We start from the raw sequence: 17993 nt of genomic DNA on the forward strand, positions 1-17993 counted from the left end.
TTGTAGACGGGAACTTATGCGACTTAGAATTTGCGCGAAATCACAATAGAATTGTGTGTGTATATAATTTAATGTATATATATAAATACAAAATTATTTTTTCAAGAAGATAAAAAAATTACGCCAAGTACACGAGCTCCTTGGCCGGTATTCATAGTCTGATCTTATTTCAAGACCGTCTCAAATAATATTTTAAGTTGCTAATACGGTCATTTGATTGGCTGGACGAATTAAGTCTTAAGACTGCCTTTGACGAGACTTAAGACGATCTTAAATATAAGATCCGACTATGAATACTGGCCCTTGTATCTCTAATTATTTTCTGTGCAAAAGCCTATTGTATCCTATAAAAAACGAACTTTACAAAGGCGAAAAGGATTTAACAGAAAAGTATATATTTGTTCCGCCAATAGTGATTAACAAGAAAAATTCTATTTTTAATCGACAACGTTTGGCAATATCAAAAGTAAAAAACTTATTTCAAAAATATATTGCTAAAAAATGGGTAGACCTTCACTTCAGTGTACTTAAGTAAAAGAATATATACTGCATCTAAAAGTGTATTCAGTAAAAACTTAATGTATCGAAAAGTGTACGTAAAAAAAAGTTTTATACATCTAAAGATATATGCAGAAATATTTTAATGTATCCAAAAGTATAAACAGCAGTAGTTTAACGCATCTACTGTTATTTCACGCAAATTAGAAAACGCAAAAAAATGATTATAGGACTAAACATGATTAAAGATCAACTGGATTATACTGAAGAAAATACTTGGTATCCTCAGGTTAAGCTCATTTAATAAGTACGAAAGAAATGATTATGAATAAATGTAATTAATTCTAATTAAAGCCATTTTAATGACTTTATAAATTTAGCTTAAAAATTTTAAAATTAATAAAAAAATAGGAATTACAGGTAATATTCACTTTATTATATATGGACTACATAATTTTTTAAAATTACGTAAAAATATATCAGTATATAATGATGAATGATGATAATTATCTACTAATTAGATCTAGGAGTGCCATGATTTGTATAGTATTTATTTGCTAACTGATTATTTGTTTTCATTAACCTGACATTTTGAAAAAAGGTAGGAATTTTAACTAATACAATTATTTTATTATTTAATTTGCTTGCAAATAAGAATCTCGCAGAACATGGTGAAATTGTGTATAAAATTATTTATATTTTATATATTATCGTATGTATTGAATCTTGAGATTGCAATAAAGTTTACAGGCTCTTATTATATTTGAAGAAAATCATTTGTTCAAATGTATTTAAATAAATGTAGAGATTATAAATGTATTTAACTTATATTTTTTATGTACGGGATAAATTTCAATGTAATTAAAGATTTATTTAATTTATAATTTTTACGTTTTAATTGTGACATAATCAAGAGACACGATAATGTCTCGTGTCTATAGTGCGGAAAGGGACACGCGAAGACGCGAGTAAGACGCGCGAGCTGAGGCGATAGGATTTTACGATTCTCGTGCCTGGCGATGCTAGCTCGAGCAAGAAAGAGACTGAAGGGGCCCGATTCTCTAACGACAAACGTATGCGTAAACTCTGCTCTGACAGAAAAGCTACAAGTTTATTGGCTAAAAACTGTGCGATAGCCAATCTATTTGCAGCCTTTCTGTTAGAGCAGAGTTTGCGCATACGTTTCTCGTTAGAGAATCGGGCCCCAGATGTATGTCTGCGCCTTTCGGCTCGAAGCTGGCCGAACGCCGAGCACACAACCGCCGCACAGTCAGATGGTGGAGGGTCCCAGTCCCAGGTCCCAGCAGTGTTCATAAAATAACAGCACTGTGTAGACCTATATTACTATCCTGCTGATAAACGGTAAGTAGTATGAAAATCGATAGAAATTAGTTTTTCTGATTAATTTTTTGATTCAGTTCCAAGTTAAATTTCCGGTAGATAATTAATTCTTATATTCACTGTGTGACCTTTTGTGCGATTTATTGTCAGATCGCTACAACCTATATCAGAAACTGAGAGAAAAGATGCATTAAAAATAAATAAAAATATATATTTTGAAAAATTTTAGTCATTTAAAAGCGTAAGCGTTAAGTGTAGCGAATTTAAAAAGCGTAAGCAATTTAAATTTTGCAATGTTTTTCTTTGGTGCAACGTGTACGTGTATGCCGTATTTTTTCTACCGTGGAAAACACATTACCACGTGGTGGAACATGTTATAACGTGTATCGAAAAATGAGATAAAAGATACATTGAGTAAGATAAAAAATACATTTCGGAAAATCTTAAACTCATTCTGCAATAACTGTAAGAGTATGCGGTAAGATGTAAGCAGTAAAAGTTGACCAAATACAATTGATTATTCTTGGATTGTAAAATCTTATTAGTCAATATATAGCTTACTCCAAAGTAGCACATACACGTTTTAGAAATGTTTTATAAGCTTTATGCATATACCATATCTATGACGTCTATTCTTTTTCGAAGAAATTCCTGAACTGGTGTACATACATTCGTGCAACAAGTTAAGGGGGAATATACACCTAGCAAAGTCCGAAAAATCAATTTTTACATTTTCTTCATGTTTGATATGTTAAGAATGTCCGGTGAAAATTTCAAATGGAATTTCCAAAAAAATTACAAAGTTATAGCCCATCAGAGAGTAAATGCATTCGTTGGACGGGCGCCGCGCCGCGTCGGGTCGCACAGGTAGCAGCATGACGCGCCGCTCAGGTATAGCACGGCTGACCGTCCCTTCGGTTTTATTGTGCTCGGATCCATTGTGTTTCTTGGTATAACGGTATTTTATTGGTTCTACATAGCCTGGCCACGTTCAGCAGAATAGTCCAAGATCCCAGGGCTCCCAGACGTAACTTATTTTGTGAAAGACAAAATGTGGGACATTGAGTAGTGTTCATATGAACTTTGAATACCTGCGTACCTGCAAAGGTGGTTAGACGGCCGATTTACAGGTACCAGGTGAGAAAGGTAAGTAAAAATAGGACTAACTTAACTTAAATTCTGACGGCTGATTTTTATATATACTTTATAAAATATTATTACAAAATAATATTCAACACTGCCAGACACTTTCCGCCGGCCATAACTTCCGCCAGACGCTTTAAAGCTCCCTAAAATAAAAAAAATGAACTTTACTTACATTCTGACGCTTGATTTTTATATATGTTACTTAGCGGACTATTTCAAAACTATATGTGCTTAGCCAGACAAATCGTAAGGGCCAAACATCCCCCAGACACCAAAAACATTCAGCCGTGAGTATGAGCGCGAGGGTACTATGCTCGCGTTTTAGAGCGAGTGAGATATCTATATGTGAACTAATTTACCCCTCTTAAACTCAGTCTTATAATATCTATGAAGATAAGTCAGAAAAAAAACACCGTCCTTTTTTATTACATTTTCTTCAACAAAAACACACATTTTATCAAAAACAGCTTGATGGAGTTGACGAACATCATGCCACTTTGTTTTAATTGTTTTTTTCTTTGACGATGTTTTATAAGAATATTCCAATTGACAATTTTTGTGATAATATATTTTTGTATGAATACAATTTTTAACTTTATTAATCAACTCCGCAAATGTTTCGTCTTCTTCATCTATCTTATTCAGAAAATCGTTTTTATTAGATGAATGTAATGGCAGTCTTTTTGATCTATGTTTTTTGTCTTTTGGTTACAAAATATACTTATATGTATAAGTATATTATATGTATAAGTATATGTATAAGTATATTTAGTATAAGTATATTAGGGAGCTTTAAAGCGTCTGGCGGAAGTTATGGCCGGCGGAAAGTGTCTGGCAGTGTTGAATATTATTTTGTAATAATATTTTATAAAGTATATATAAAAATCAGAATTTAAGTTAAGTTAGTCCTATTTTTACTTACCTTTCTCACCTGGTACCTGTAAATCGGCCGTCTAACCACCTTTGCAGATACGCAGGTATTCAAAGTTCATATGAACACTACTCAATGTCCCACATTTTGTCTTTCACAAAATAAGTTACGTCTGGGAGCCCTGGGATCTTGGACTAGAACGTTTATTTTGCAAGTGTTGGAAGTTTTCTAAGCTCAGATTTGTCCGATGACAAATAGATTAAGGGTAGGACAAAATTAATTTAAGTAATAAGTGGATATATGTGCGTGGATAAAATGATTTATTTTGTGCAATAATTATTAGTGCAATATAAATTTAAATGTTTTAAAAAAGACGATTAAAGTTACTTATATAGATAAAGCAAATTATAATTAAAAAAAAAAGATTTAACAAATAGATATTTTTGTTAACTGTAGAAACGTAAAAAATACGTTTCTTAAACCATGGTTTCAAAAACATTTGTGTTCAAATGTTTCTTAATGGTTCTTTACGGTTATGAAACTATATGTATACGCTCAAAAAACGTATATGAAAATAATATGTGCTACCTGGGCTGCTTACGCGTCTTACATCTACTCTTACGACTATTGTAGAATGAAACTTTATAGTCATTTAGAAATTAAGCGTAACTCTGGCGAATGTGAGCAATCTAAATTGTGTAATTTTTTATGTTCTTTCTTTTGTGCTCGTGCACGTGTGCCACGTGGTAGTAGAAGAACACAGAGCTCCCGATATTTCAGATTTATAAAAGAACATTTTCTATTGTACATTAACAAATTAAAAAATAACTGTTATTTTCTTTAAAATAATTAATCATTTAATAATGATATTCAACACACACATGCAGTAGACTATGTAACAATGTCAGTACTAACAATGCGAATGGAAGCAAGATAAACTTATTGTTATTATACATATAATCTTAACGCTATAATTATTAATTAATATAATATTATAATGCGTTTTAGCATATGCTTAAAAAAAGGATTATTATTCTCCATACTTTTTGTCTTTTTTCAGAGAGACAATATGACAACCCACTATAAATCTTTAAATTGCGAGAGTTGTAGTCGATATCCCTACATCGGCAGAGTATCCGTAGGAGAAGTCGGTGGTGTTGACTTTGTCTATCAATTTGTGAAGAAAATATTTGTTACCAGACCGATAAGAAACCAGAATTTTAACATATTCCTTACTCTTGACATAATTGGACCACCCACAATTTCAATTTATGGCGGAAAATTTCATTTATCATGTTTTTTGGAGAAAAACATGTCGAAGTATGTGTATTTTCTCGTATTATCTATTATTGTCCTGTACAAAGTAATCGCTATCTATAAATTTATGTTATAATATTTTTTATTTGACACATTTCGATTTTCTAATATAATCGAGAAAGGATGGTTTCAATATTTCAATATCTCCATGGCAAAACGAAGGTTTCATGATGACGAGATTTATTGATGATATTCCATGGTATACAGCGGACCATATAACGAGCGAAAATAATTATATTGGTATGTAATATTCGAGTCGATATATACGATATTGTTAAAGAAGATATACGCTTTTGTTGAGAAGAAAGTATAATTATATTTTCTATTTTTAAGATATCGAGTTTCATGAAGCTGTATATCCAGTCAGAGTCTCTATTTACGAAGTGTATAATCCTGGAGGCGTAATTCAAATTTTGGCTCAAGATTCCAATAATCACTGGATTCAGTTGTGGGATGAATCGTCTCAGATTGTAGGGGTACAACCAGAAGAAAGATTATTTTCTCCACCGTTATCACATCCGTGCGACTTCAAAACCAAAATGCTCAGACTAAGGTTTAAGGACAGCTCACGTGATTCTTTTGCGATGCTAGGTGCTGTGATGCTTATCGGCACATCAGATTTAATCCTTCCTAAAAATCCTAACGAGAGTTTAAGTAATCTGCTAAAAAGAATTAACAGCATGCACTCTCCACACCATGACGATGTTCATAATTTAACAGCAGATTCAAAAAGTGCGCACTTGGATATTGTTCATCTGCAACGAAATTTTCCTGAATATTGTGTTATTTATAAAAGGTATTACTATTGTACATTAGGTAATATTTAAATCCTTTTTTTCACCTGTTAATAATGAAAATCAATTTGTTCCGATGATATTTTCAGCGAAATAAGGATTAATTATAAAAGTAATTTGAATCGCAAAAAGGCATCTCAAGAGGTAATCCCTGGATATGTGCAACCTCTTGGACAGAAATACTCGCGTCGTATTCTATTAAAAACTCATTCCAATTGTGTAAACAGTATGAAACTCTCTTCGGATGAATCCAAGGAGCTATCACGTTGCAGTTTATCTGCGCTTCCTGTAAAGTATTCTAAGAAGTCTATTTCTCATCGCAATATTTATTGCAATGACATTTCGTACACTTTGAGTATTAAAGTATTTATTTGTATTATATTAATTATATTTTATCTTTACAGGATGAAATACTACTAATAATATTTAAATACTTAGATTTGGTAACATTATGCCGCTTGAGTGAAGTAAATTGGCGATTCAATAATTTAACACGGGATCCTCTACTCTATACACGTTTGAACATGCGATGCGTTGAATCTGACAAATATATGTGCGATATATTTTGTTATTTTACACCTAGATGTAAATATTTGCAACAATTAGATCTTACAGAAAGCAACTTTGATGTTGATGATTTCGTGAACTTTCTTCATAATTGCGGCAGGCGTTTAACGCATTTAAGATTAAGAGACTGCCGCATGGAGTGTCCATTAAATCCTGTCCTACTCAAAATTTCAGAGACATGCAAAAATTTGAAAGGTATATGCATATAGTGTATAATGTCAAGATTATGGGTAAATTGCATAACAACTAATACAAATTTTTCTTAGAATTGGATCTAAATCGTGTTATCACATAAACGACGAAGGATTTTCGTATCTCGAGGGGCTAAATAATTTGGAACATATAAACTTCTTTTTACAAGTATAACAACTGAACGTCTTTGCAAAATACTGCAAAATAATCAACGGATGCGTGAGTTACATTTAAACACTATATGAATGATGCAGTTCTAATAGACTGGCAAATTCGTGTCGTGACTTGGAAGCAATATATCTACTGGACGTACTTAGTCTTACATCTGAGGGTATTAATGCTCTCGCTAACTGTAAGAATTTACGAAAAGTGGAACTTGATCTGTAAGTGTGTGTGTGCTACATTTTCTTTTAAAATACACATTATTGTAATTTTTATTGAAATTTGTTTGCTTCTCTTGCGAGCATCTTGAAAAATTTACATGAATTTTTGTTCGCAATTAAAATACTGTACTAATTATATGATTTTTGTTACAGAGACGAATACCCAGTTACAGATGACAGCTATTTAGATTATTTTCTTCTTATCAACACTTGCAAGAAATTTATTTGTACAATGTTGTTCTCACTGATCACTGGTTGGAATTACTAGCGCAGTGCAAGAACTTGAAGATGTTATATCTTTGTAAAGCAAAACTTGATATACCTGATAATTTTTCCGTTATTTTGAAACAATGTCCTAAACTGCAGGAGTTTTATCTCAAGTTTTGTAATATAAGTGATCAATTAGTTAATCAATGGAAGGAAAGATATCCGCATGTGTCCGTCTATACATACGACTGATAAAATGAAGTTTATGTCTACTATTTTGAAATATAAAAAATTAGTAATTTTTTTTTAATTATCCAGTGCACAAGATTGTAAAAGAAGTTAATGCCTAATTAAAAGAAAATAGTCGTATTTATTTATAATTTTGTTATTTTAAACACTTCTTCTTCTGTTTTTTTATAATTTGACTTTTTTGGGCAATAATGTCATTTTTTTAGAAATATTGCAAAAGCTACATTAATAACATCGTTAGTAAGTTCTTAGTTTTATTTTCGCAACTGCATCTCTTTCAAGGATTCGTTTGAAATTTGATCTCCTGTGATACTTTTTTTTTATAGCCACAGTTTTTAAATAACTTTCTGTGAAGTTTGTGTTGTAAGTTTTTTATATTTTGCTGATACTAAACAATTTATTAAAGCTATCCCAGTAACAAGAAACATTTCAACTACATTGCAGCAACGCGTTAAATGTTAATTGATGTTACTTACTTACTGGGATACATATACTGGTCGACATATCAGATGCGGTTGAATTGTTTCCTGATTTTAGCCGCTGAAATTCAAATCTGTTAGTAAAATTTTTCTGGGTAAACATGGCGTTGAGGGGATCCACTTCCGATGACCTTGAATTTGTACATATATTGTCAAGGGCACCCATACCGAGTAACATGCAAGAGATTTTAGACCCATATTTTTTTAGCTGCATATCTCAACGTTCAGGGGTTGAAACAACTCCTCGAAAATAACGGATTTTTCATTATTAACGAATATCTTCGAAAATATAAAATATATGAATAAAACGTTTTATACAAAAGTTAAAAGTTTTATAATATTTTATACTGTTTGCAATGATATATTCACATTTTTTCAAAAATGTCAAATTTTTTAATTTACCCCCATTTTCACCTATTATTTTTGTAAAATTTAAAAATTTTGTAAGGACAAAAATTAAAGAGCATTGAATGCCAAATCCATTCATGTATGTTAATATTACGGTTTTACTATTTGATTTTCGGGGGGAAAACGACATGATAACATCGTGCTATAGGCGCCTCGCTGTTAAAATAAGTATTGCATTATTTCTTTTTAGTCGCTCTGTATTCAATAACTGCCTCTTGTGCATATTTTCTCATACTACAATATAAAAACAGATTAATCTAATATGCTGTTTTGCGAATAGATATAAAATTATTCATTCGTATTGCGCCAAATGTAGCCAATATATATAACCGTCCGTAATACCAGAAAGCTGGAATTTTACCTGGTAAAGTGATGTAAAGAACTGTACGTTGTACATTCATTTTGTGAATATATAAGTATTTGTTGTTAAGTTTATTACTTTCATACTCTTGCTTTGATATTATTGGAATTACAAAAGTTTTTTAAATATTAATAATATTACTTTTTAATTATATTTTAACTAGTTACCGTTACTCGTTACCGATTAAAAACAAATAGTTTGTTACGATATCGTTACTAGTTTTAAAAAGTAACTCGGATCGTTATCGTTACCGTTACTAAAAAATTAACGAATCGTTACTATTTTCGTTGCTGTATTCAATGTATTTAATTTAAACAAAAAATAACAGTCCAACCATAGTCTACTTGTTAAGATAAATTTATTAAAAATAATTAAAAATGAAAATAATTTATTAAAAATAATTAAAAAAAATAAATTTATTAAAAATTTTGTAATTTTGTCTTTTTCTTTGTGCTCGTGCACGTATACTATGCGTGGTGGTAGAAGAACACAGAGCTTGCGATATATATATATATATTTCAGATTTATAAAAAAAAAACGGACGAAACGAGTACAAAAAGAGGGAATGGACGTACAGATAAAGAGAGTGATACTAGAGAATTATAATGCGGTTATATACCGTCGCATGCGAGACAGTTAGTGTTACAATTGGGTCAGACGCAACAAAGGAAGATGAACGCGTTGACGGATAAAGGATCGGCGAAGAAACACTCTGCCCCTCCGGAATACTTGGAGAAACGTAAGCAGGAGTGGGAGAGACGTAGATCCGAAACTGGTCTGAGGCAGAAGTTCAAAAAGGGTGTCAGGAAATCTGATATACGATGGAGGATTCGCCTGCATCGTCCCGTAAAAAATGACAATGAAGACGTTAATGACTCTAGGGAGTCTTTCAACAGGTCTTCGGATGTACGCACTTCAAAAGTTAAGGATCGATTCACCGGTGGAGACCGAGTCGATTCACCGGGTTTTTATATTATAAAACTGTAATTTTCTTTAGAATAATCAATTATCTTAAGATCTATTATTACACAGCTCAACAAAAAAAAATTTTTTTTTTGGTTGCCCTGGATATCTCTGCGGATTTCTATGTTTTTAAGTCCCCAGTTTTCGAATATATTCATGAAAGTACTGAATTGGCTCTGGTTTTTATTATTTTGGCGTATTTTATATTTTCAATAAATTAACACTTTAAGTCGGCTCTTCAGAACACGAATTATTATTAAGTGTTTGTTATCTAGTTAAAATTCGCTTTCTGCGCATTGATTTCGCGCATAGACACATCACGTAACCCTCCTTCCCGCCTCCGCGCCCCTCGAGAAATGTATCGAATTTCTTTTCTTTTTCGGCACTATATAGCTCAAGATCAAGCCATGGCCTCCCTTCTGGTTTCTTAGAGATATATACACTCTCGGCGGGTTGCCATTAACCCTTCCGAGAGGTGGCAATCAATAAAAACCGACGATTTTCGGTCGGATTTGAACTCGGATCTTCAGCTCATTAAAAAAAACCAGAGCCAATATTCTAAAACCATCCATAGTTTCGTGAATTGTTGGCATAAAAGTATTCGAAACCACTCTACATCAAGGGCACCAAAAAAACCAGTGTTATAAGTACCTGACGTCTGTCGTCTATATTTGTCTTACCGCGAACTAATCATAAAAAATACGGGATCGGGTTTTTGCAAATGAAAGTACATATTTTCATTCCTGATTTTGTTAGTAGGATGGAAAACCCCTTCCTTACAGCCCTTGCCCTAGGCCCTGCTTGTCATGTAGGATTTGCGGGTTACCGGCGGAAATCTCCGAGGCTAGTTCATCTGAAGACAAAAAATAAAAAAAGGTCTTAAAGTTTAATAATTTTTCTAGTCCGTGACCCATCCTTTTTTGAAAATTCAAAATTTCAATAAAATAGCAGACTGTCAAAATTTAGGTATCAATTTTCAACAAAAATTTCAATCTTTTTGTTAAAAAAAAATATATAAAATCAAAATTTTCAAAAAGCATGGGTCAAGGACTGGTAAATTTGTATAAACTTTTATTTAAAAAAAAAATTAAATAGATCGGTTGATCCATTACCGAGATATTTATGGTACCGACTTGAAAAAACATGGTTTCGAGAAAAACGCGTTTAAAGTTTCAGAACAAGTTTACAATATGATAAACTGTTTTCTCACGACTTACATGTAATCATCTATTCCGGGGCATACAGGGAATCCTCAGGGCAAGGTGCTCATCATTTGATGGTTTTTTTTTCAAGCGGTGCTGTAGTCGGGCCTCCCGTGTTGCATGCTGCTCTCGGACGTATGCTTGATCGCAGCGGCGAGTGTCACTCAACGCAGCAAATTGTACTGCGTTTTGTCCAACTGCTATTCCCATTGTACTCATACTTTCAAAAGAGCTAAGGTTCCTTCGTTAAATAAACAAACAGCGAGAAAAGTCGCAATTCGACGACTCGAGCGCTACTGTTGGTATTTTTTGGAGCATCCTCCAGATCAAGTTATGATAACTTTCGTTCGTGTTTTTGAGTATATCCGCCAAGGCAACATTTCAATAAAACGACTCATTTGAAAGATCTTCGTATATAGGGCGAATTGCATTCACAAAACGTCGTCAGATAAGGATCGTAGCTTTGCTGTACTTGTCCAAAGATCCGTTCGCTTTTGCTAGCGCTCGGACGGCGCTCAGTACAAAGTGCTGTAACTCTTCAATTTTCGAATTCTCGAGAAAGGTATTTAAATGGCTTTGGATTTACATCCTGAAATTGTCTGTTCTATTGTATTCGAAATAGCTAAATAAAAAAAAAATCCGACGATTTTTTTTTTGAAGCCGAGAAAGGTATATGCCTGAAAAAAATGTAATAGAATAGAAAATGAATAATGAAAGGACCTATTTTTGTTTAAAAAATGTACGTGATTGCTCAATTTGCGAAAATTTTGAGATATCAAGCTGAATTTTTTTTATTGATAATTTTTATGGAAGATTTTTCGTTACCGATTTTTTGGAAACCGGTTAAATTATATACACATCATGACGTCTGTCTGTCTGTATGGTAATTTAGAATTTAGACCATCGAAAAATTACTTTTAAGAGACACGGTAATATCTCGCGCCAAATCCACGCACAGCACAGTTTGAGTGGAACGGCAACGGCGACGAAGTGGTTTTATTTATGCGGACCGCTCATTGTCAGATAAACGATGCTCACATTTTCATCAAATGATAATAATGAAAGAGGCAATAAGAGCCAGGCGCAGTAATTATGCGCAATACTGGGTATGATTGTGAGCCGCTTCTTCAAGGGTGTATTCTACTCGTCAAAATAAACAATTAAATCAGTTCACATAAACGTATATCTAAAAATGCATCGTTTTTACGTTAAAGTCATACTTAAGTCGAAACTTAAGACAATTACAAAGCTTATTATTTTATTTCTAACAATACAAAACAATAGGAAATAAAAGTGAAATAAAACAAATCTTAACGCAAGCGCTTAAAGTGACCGCTCTCAGCCAAAATATACTGCTTTCGCCCATTTTTTTAAAGTGATTTTTTCACCCTTTTACAAACACCCGACAGAGTTGCGAATTTTATTGAACTCGTTTTCAATACACCGACGACAATTTGTTTTAGATGTACCCAAAAATATAAGGACACCTGAGAACCACTGGTGAACCATCCTTTAAACACGTGCGAAAAACTCAGCCCGCCTCATTACCGTTGCGCGGGCAACGCAAACAATTTCTAACGCCATGGAAGATGTCGACGGTGAGATTGCCTGGAACCAGAAGATTTGTTAAAGAAGAGGAAGAATCTCAAACGAATTCTGGATTCGGAGTTAGGCTGCGAAGTTAGGCTGCTTGCGAGCTTGAAATCGAGGTGTGAAACGGGATGCACAGGGTGGATACGGTCAGCGCGTTGCGCGAAGCCACGGAGCCTGGCGTGATAACGCGCAGCTTGCTCCTTTCTCTGGCGATCGAGCAGGGACCGAAGAAAGAAGGCGGCCGCCTGTTTCTTCAAGACGGAATCGAGCTGGATAAATTGCAAGAGATTCGCATCGAGTTCCTCAGTAGGCAGCAGCCGTGCGCACGTATCGCTATAAATAATGTTGAGAATGATATATCGACAAGCCGATTTCAGTAACAAATTAAATTGCGATATTCCTAGTCCGATTTTATATTTAAAATTGTCTTAACCCTTTAAGGCCACATGGAGTGGCGGCCACCCCAGTGTGGCCGGGGCGTATTAAAAAAAGAAATGTGGCCTCGGAGGATTAAGTATGGTCTCGAAGTATATTACACGATCATCTCGTTGTAAAGTCTCGGGACCACTTAATGAGAGACACATATATATATATATAAAACAATCTTAAGTAGAAAATTGAATTATAAATGCTGTATTAAATATCAATTTAATAATATAAAATTGCATTTCCACTTTATGACATAAGACTATGTTTCAAGACTGAATAGTAATTGATGTATAGTTCAGGAGCACAAAGGTGAAATAAAACTCGCAAGAATTAGATGTATAAAGATGACCGAGAACATCGACATCTATTTATTATGTATTGCCCGCACATCGCTATAGTTACTCGATAAATTGATTTTAATATTCTAATTTTTCTCCATATATCACGTCGCAGAGATCTTAAACATCGATCACCTCTGGCTGTTGAAAAACTTGGTCAAACTGTCGCTGTCTCACAATGTTATCGAGAAAATCGAGAACCTGGATGAGCTCTGTCACCTGAGAGAACTGGACCTCTCGTTTAATCGCATCAAGATTATGGAAAATTTGAACAATTTATGTCAACTGGAGATTCTGCTTCTGCACAGCAACGAGATCTCGATCGTTCAGGGTATAAACAACTTGAGGAAGTTGACCATTTTAAACATCGGTAAAAATAGGATCGACGACTGGAATCACGTAAATATATGATTAAATGTCTCGCATCTTCTTCTTGCGCTTCTTTGGTATTCATAATCCAATCTTGTATTTAAAACCGTCTCAAGTAATCTAATCTTAAATAATTTTTTTGAAGATCCCATTCGGTCAATGTGATAACTCTGGTATCTCAAGATCGTAATTTAAGATAATCTTAAATGTATAATTTGAATTATAATAAATAATCACTTTCATAAACTCATTCATAAAGTTTTATTTATGCAGGTTGTATATCTACGTGGCTTCAAGTCGCTCAAAAGTTTGAACATGTGCGACAATTCTTGCACGGAGACGGACGGATACTTGGACTATCTGTTTGCATTTGTGCCTCAGTTAACTTATTATCAATACAGAATGATATCCGAGAGTCAGCGTCAATCCGCCATCGATAAACATTAGTGATTATTAATTTAAACATAGTAAAGCGAAGAAAAATCCTTCAAATATTTTGCATTGTAAATGAATAATTATGACGTTTCATTTCCGTAGTCGTGTAATCAGCAATCTCGAGGAAAACGAGGCAAAGATGCGAACGGAATTGGCGCTGCAACGAGAATTCGAAGACAAGATCGCATTGCTGTCTGCGTCGTACGTGGAGCACCTTGATGGAGATTACCTGTTTCAACAAATGTTCTCTTCCGATGAAGGTAGATTTATATCTCGTTTCTTCCTGCTGTCTACATACAATTTATTTAAAATGCATCGACGCGAGCAGCAGGCAAAACGTTGTCCACGATAAACGAAAATACGCAGAGCGCATTCGAGGAGTACAAAACGTCGTTCATTGCAATATGCCACGAATTATACGAGCTGGGTTTACGAGAGAACGATAAGAGAACAGAGGACATAAGATTGCTTGAAGCTGCTGTTAACGAAGGCAAGGAAAATACGCAAAATGAAGCGAGAAGGTAAAAGAATATAACAATTATAAGAATTAAATAAGAGTCTATGCTTTTAAAACTGTGATTATTTATTTTGACCATCGCAATCTATTTCTATTATTATTATGTGTAACGGCTGTATCATTTAATATGTAACTTCCTTCTTTGCTTTACCGTATAAGAATCGTGGATGACGTACTCGAGAAAAGGACAAAGATATTTGCGAATATAAAAAATGTGATGGAAGCTTTGGTAGAAAAGCAGGAAGAAGAGGCCGAGAACGCGGCCGCGAAAGCAAGGGAATTATTCAATGAATTCGATGATTTATTGTCCAAGGCGCGAAATCAATTAATGTCTAAAGAAATGATATTGCATGATCAAATGGAGGTACGCGTATGACATTAATAGTTTATAAAAAATAAACGTAAAATAAATCGGATTTGGAAGGGCGACTTTGTTCTTTGTAAAAAAAAAGGATATAAACGAGGTGTTCAGGATTAATATGACAGACATGGTCGACTCGTTCCTAAAAACCGCGCGAGGACAATTTTCCCTGTTACGAAACGCGGAGATTAAATATAACAATGTTATAAACGAGTTAGTTTCACGTTATCTAAGCGGTTTTGAGGACGAGGCACACATACCATCACATCTTAAGGATCTGTGCTGCGACAAGGATACTTTGGCCACCACTCTTGCCGCTTCGCACGATATACACTTACGGGTAAACAATAAAAGTTTGAAATTGTTAAAATAAATAGCAATGATAATTGACAAGCATAATCTACAGGTGATAGACGATCGAAGGAAGCGCATGATAAATCGACTCGACAATTGGCTCAAAGACTACATCGATCAGTTAATCACGTAAGTAACTATCATTTTAATAGAGAAATTTTATAGGAAAGTTATCATAAACAGAAAAATTCATAGAAAAATTTTAATGAACAGGGATGAGAATACAAGGAATCGTCAGCAAATATTGGAAATATCGCATTTTTTTGAGTTTCAACAGCAACAACTTAATTCGTTAAGCTTGCCACAACAGTTAGATTTGGAGGACATTGATCTAGGCGATGACGGTATATTGGAAAATTAATGATTAATCTGTTATAACGTTTTCTTGCCTTTTTTCACGGTACGGAATAAAATTCAGGAAATAGAGTGAAGTGAGCGTCACATTTGTTAACACATAGTATGAAAATATATATTGTGATATAAAAGATAATATATATATAAAATATACAAAATTTTGATGTGTAAGTATAAAACGGGATATAGTCTCTTATCGAGATATCTATTGCTTCTGCTTCTGCTTCAAATGTTCAACATAAAGTTTGAGACCAGCTTGTACTTTCGGTGATTGTGTATAGCTCACGAATTGGTTGGTGTCAGCGTCCTTATTGTTTTTCAGCCACTGAATCACGTCGTTTCGTAACTCCAACTTGGTTACAGCCCTGCCCAAACCTTTATCGATAACGATATGTGATTAGTGCATCAATGCAAAATGTATATAATAGTACGGTATTCTTACCTGGTATATTATTGTAAAATAATATATAATTTTTGCACTTTTCAATCGCTTCCGTTTTATCTTTAGCCAGCTCATCCACGAGTCCGAGCTCCAACGCTTTCTCAGGTTTAAATAGAGATCCTCTGAAATGTAACAGTTATATGATATAAGATCTTGTCGCGTATTTATTAAACACATTACGTACATATTTATTAAATATCTTACGTACCTTAAAAGCGCTAGCTCGGCTTGTCGATAGCCTATCACCGAGATATACGAATCTCTGAACCATTTTGGAGCGACAATACCCAATTGCGTTTCGTTCAATCCTATGGTATGTTTACCTTCAACCATAACTCTGTATTCCGAAGAGATTGCTAACAGACAACCTCCGGCAGGACTGGCGCCCTGTGCAGAAAGAAGCATCCCATTAAATATTGAGCAGAGACATGCTAGACGTATACAGTAACACTTGAAAGGCTCTGTACATTGATAGCAGTAGCGATCGGTATAGTCAGGCCGTAAATAGTCAACCAAGTGTCTTGTAACATTTGCCAGAAATCACTGAGTTTCTGTTTATCAGTCGTACACATCTCCATGATGTCCAGTCCCGCCGAGAATACGGTTGGCAAGGACGACGTCAATATGACACCTTTACTGCGGCTGTTTTGAGCCTCTACTAAAGCTGCGTTCAATTCACTTAACAGCTCTGTGTTCAAACTGTTGACAGGTTTTCTTGCCATAGATATAATCTCGATCCCTGTTCAATCATCGAGTGAAATGAAATTCGAGAGAAACGGCTGTACGATAGAAGTTGATCAAAACTGCAGCATTCTTACCTGTGTCACTGTCCCGTGTCGTTTCAATGTACTTTGAACCTGTAGCGTAAGATCTTCTGAGACACGCTTGCCCTCCAGCGATCAGCGCCTTTAAAATAGTCATAGTTGCGAAGTCAGCTTCTTCGAGTACGGAGTGCAGACGATGGACTCTGCAACATGTAAAATAAACAGAATAATGATCTTCGTCACATTTGCAAGTAAGCTGAATGACAATGTAACCCCTGAGAAATTAAATAATAAATAAATAGAGAAATCGTTATAAGCTAAGCTATATGTATGTAAGGTCAACTGTCAAAATACAAGCAAAGTAAGGATATATTGGTTTAAATTTTTAAAGGTTCTGGTTTACTAACAATAGGATTAAATTATTGTTGCTGAAGAATAAGACTAAGTACAGTTGAAACGTTCAATTGCCATTAATATATTGTTGTTAACAAACTATTTTATTTGATTAAATTAAATTAATATCCTTGTTTTGGCTATCGACCTCTTCTCACATAATAACAGATTGATAATAAAACTAAATTAAATGCGAACAATTAATCGTGCAAAAATCGGCAAGCTGAGCTATTAATTATCTCTTTCTGCAAGTCACGTCACAAGGTGACAAAATAATGTTTTTCACAATCGGAGAGCTCTGACATTATCGACTGTCTTTGGAATCATTCGTCACGGATCGTAACGTGGACATATATTTAACGCAGTTCTTTCATCCACAGCTTAAAATGATCACAGTTCACTTATAGTTTACAATTTTACAGACGATTCACGATACATACGTGTATTTCCTTCTGAATTGTTGGATTATCCACGTGTCGGTCCCAGAGTCCAGACTCCAGACACTTTCTAGCTATAGAGGTTGCTCCGTTTTCGCCGCTGCGGAGTGTTTCCCGTCCCGAGGAGAGGGCGTAACGTACCGGCTCCGCAAGCCGGTGGCGATCGTCGGTAGGGTCGCCGGCGCTCCGGAGCTCGCGGCCATCGTCGCCGATCATCGCCGATCATCGG

General features: G+C 34.4%; 2 protein-coding genes across 4 annotated transcripts; one reads left to right on the top strand and one right to left on the bottom strand.

Moving 5' to 3' along the window:
* Positions 1–12525: 12525 nt before the first annotated feature.
* LOC139821309 (dynein regulatory complex subunit 3) lies at positions 12526–15741 on the top strand. The gene is made up of 9 exons (XM_071792271.1): positions 12526–12877; positions 13454–13737; positions 13981–14153; positions 14245–14402; positions 14471–14663; positions 14819–15023; positions 15112–15360; positions 15427–15503; positions 15588–15741. The coding sequence occupies exons 1-9, from the start codon at positions 12700–12702 to the stop codon at positions 15733–15735; spliced, it is 1665 nt and encodes a 554-aa protein (XP_071648372.1). The 5' UTR covers positions 12526–12699; the 3' UTR covers positions 15736–15741.
* Positions 15742–15829: 88 nt separating this feature from the next.
* On the bottom strand, positions 15830–17951 carry LOC139821305 (enoyl-CoA delta isomerase 1, mitochondrial). Of its 3 annotated transcripts, none has more exons than XM_071792264.1 (6): positions 17768–17951; positions 16989–17137; positions 16638–16909; positions 16379–16557; positions 16171–16292; positions 15830–16103 (listed from the first exon to the last, which is right to left on the bottom strand). In XM_071792264.1, exons 2-6 carry the CDS (start codon positions 17089–17091, stop codon positions 15934–15936), a joined length of 846 nt encoding a protein of 281 aa, XP_071648365.1. In that variant the 5' UTR covers positions 17092–17137; positions 17768–17951; the 3' UTR covers positions 15830–15933. The 3 variants fall into 3 exon arrangements, with proteins under 3 accessions (XP_071648365.1, XP_071648366.1, XP_071648367.1); XM_071792265.1 differs by lacking the exon at positions 17768–17951 and adding an exon at positions 17526–17548; XM_071792266.1 differs by lacking the exon at positions 17768–17951 and adding an exon at positions 17342–17460.
* Between the last annotated feature and the right edge of the window lie 42 nt (positions 17952–17993).

The sequence above is a fragment of the Temnothorax longispinosus genome, chromosome 11, assembly GCF_030848805.1.
Source record: "Temnothorax longispinosus isolate EJ_2023e chromosome 11, Tlon_JGU_v1, whole genome shotgun sequence".
In the NCBI taxonomy this organism is placed as follows: domain Eukaryota; kingdom Metazoa; phylum Arthropoda; class Insecta; order Hymenoptera; family Formicidae; genus Temnothorax; species Temnothorax longispinosus.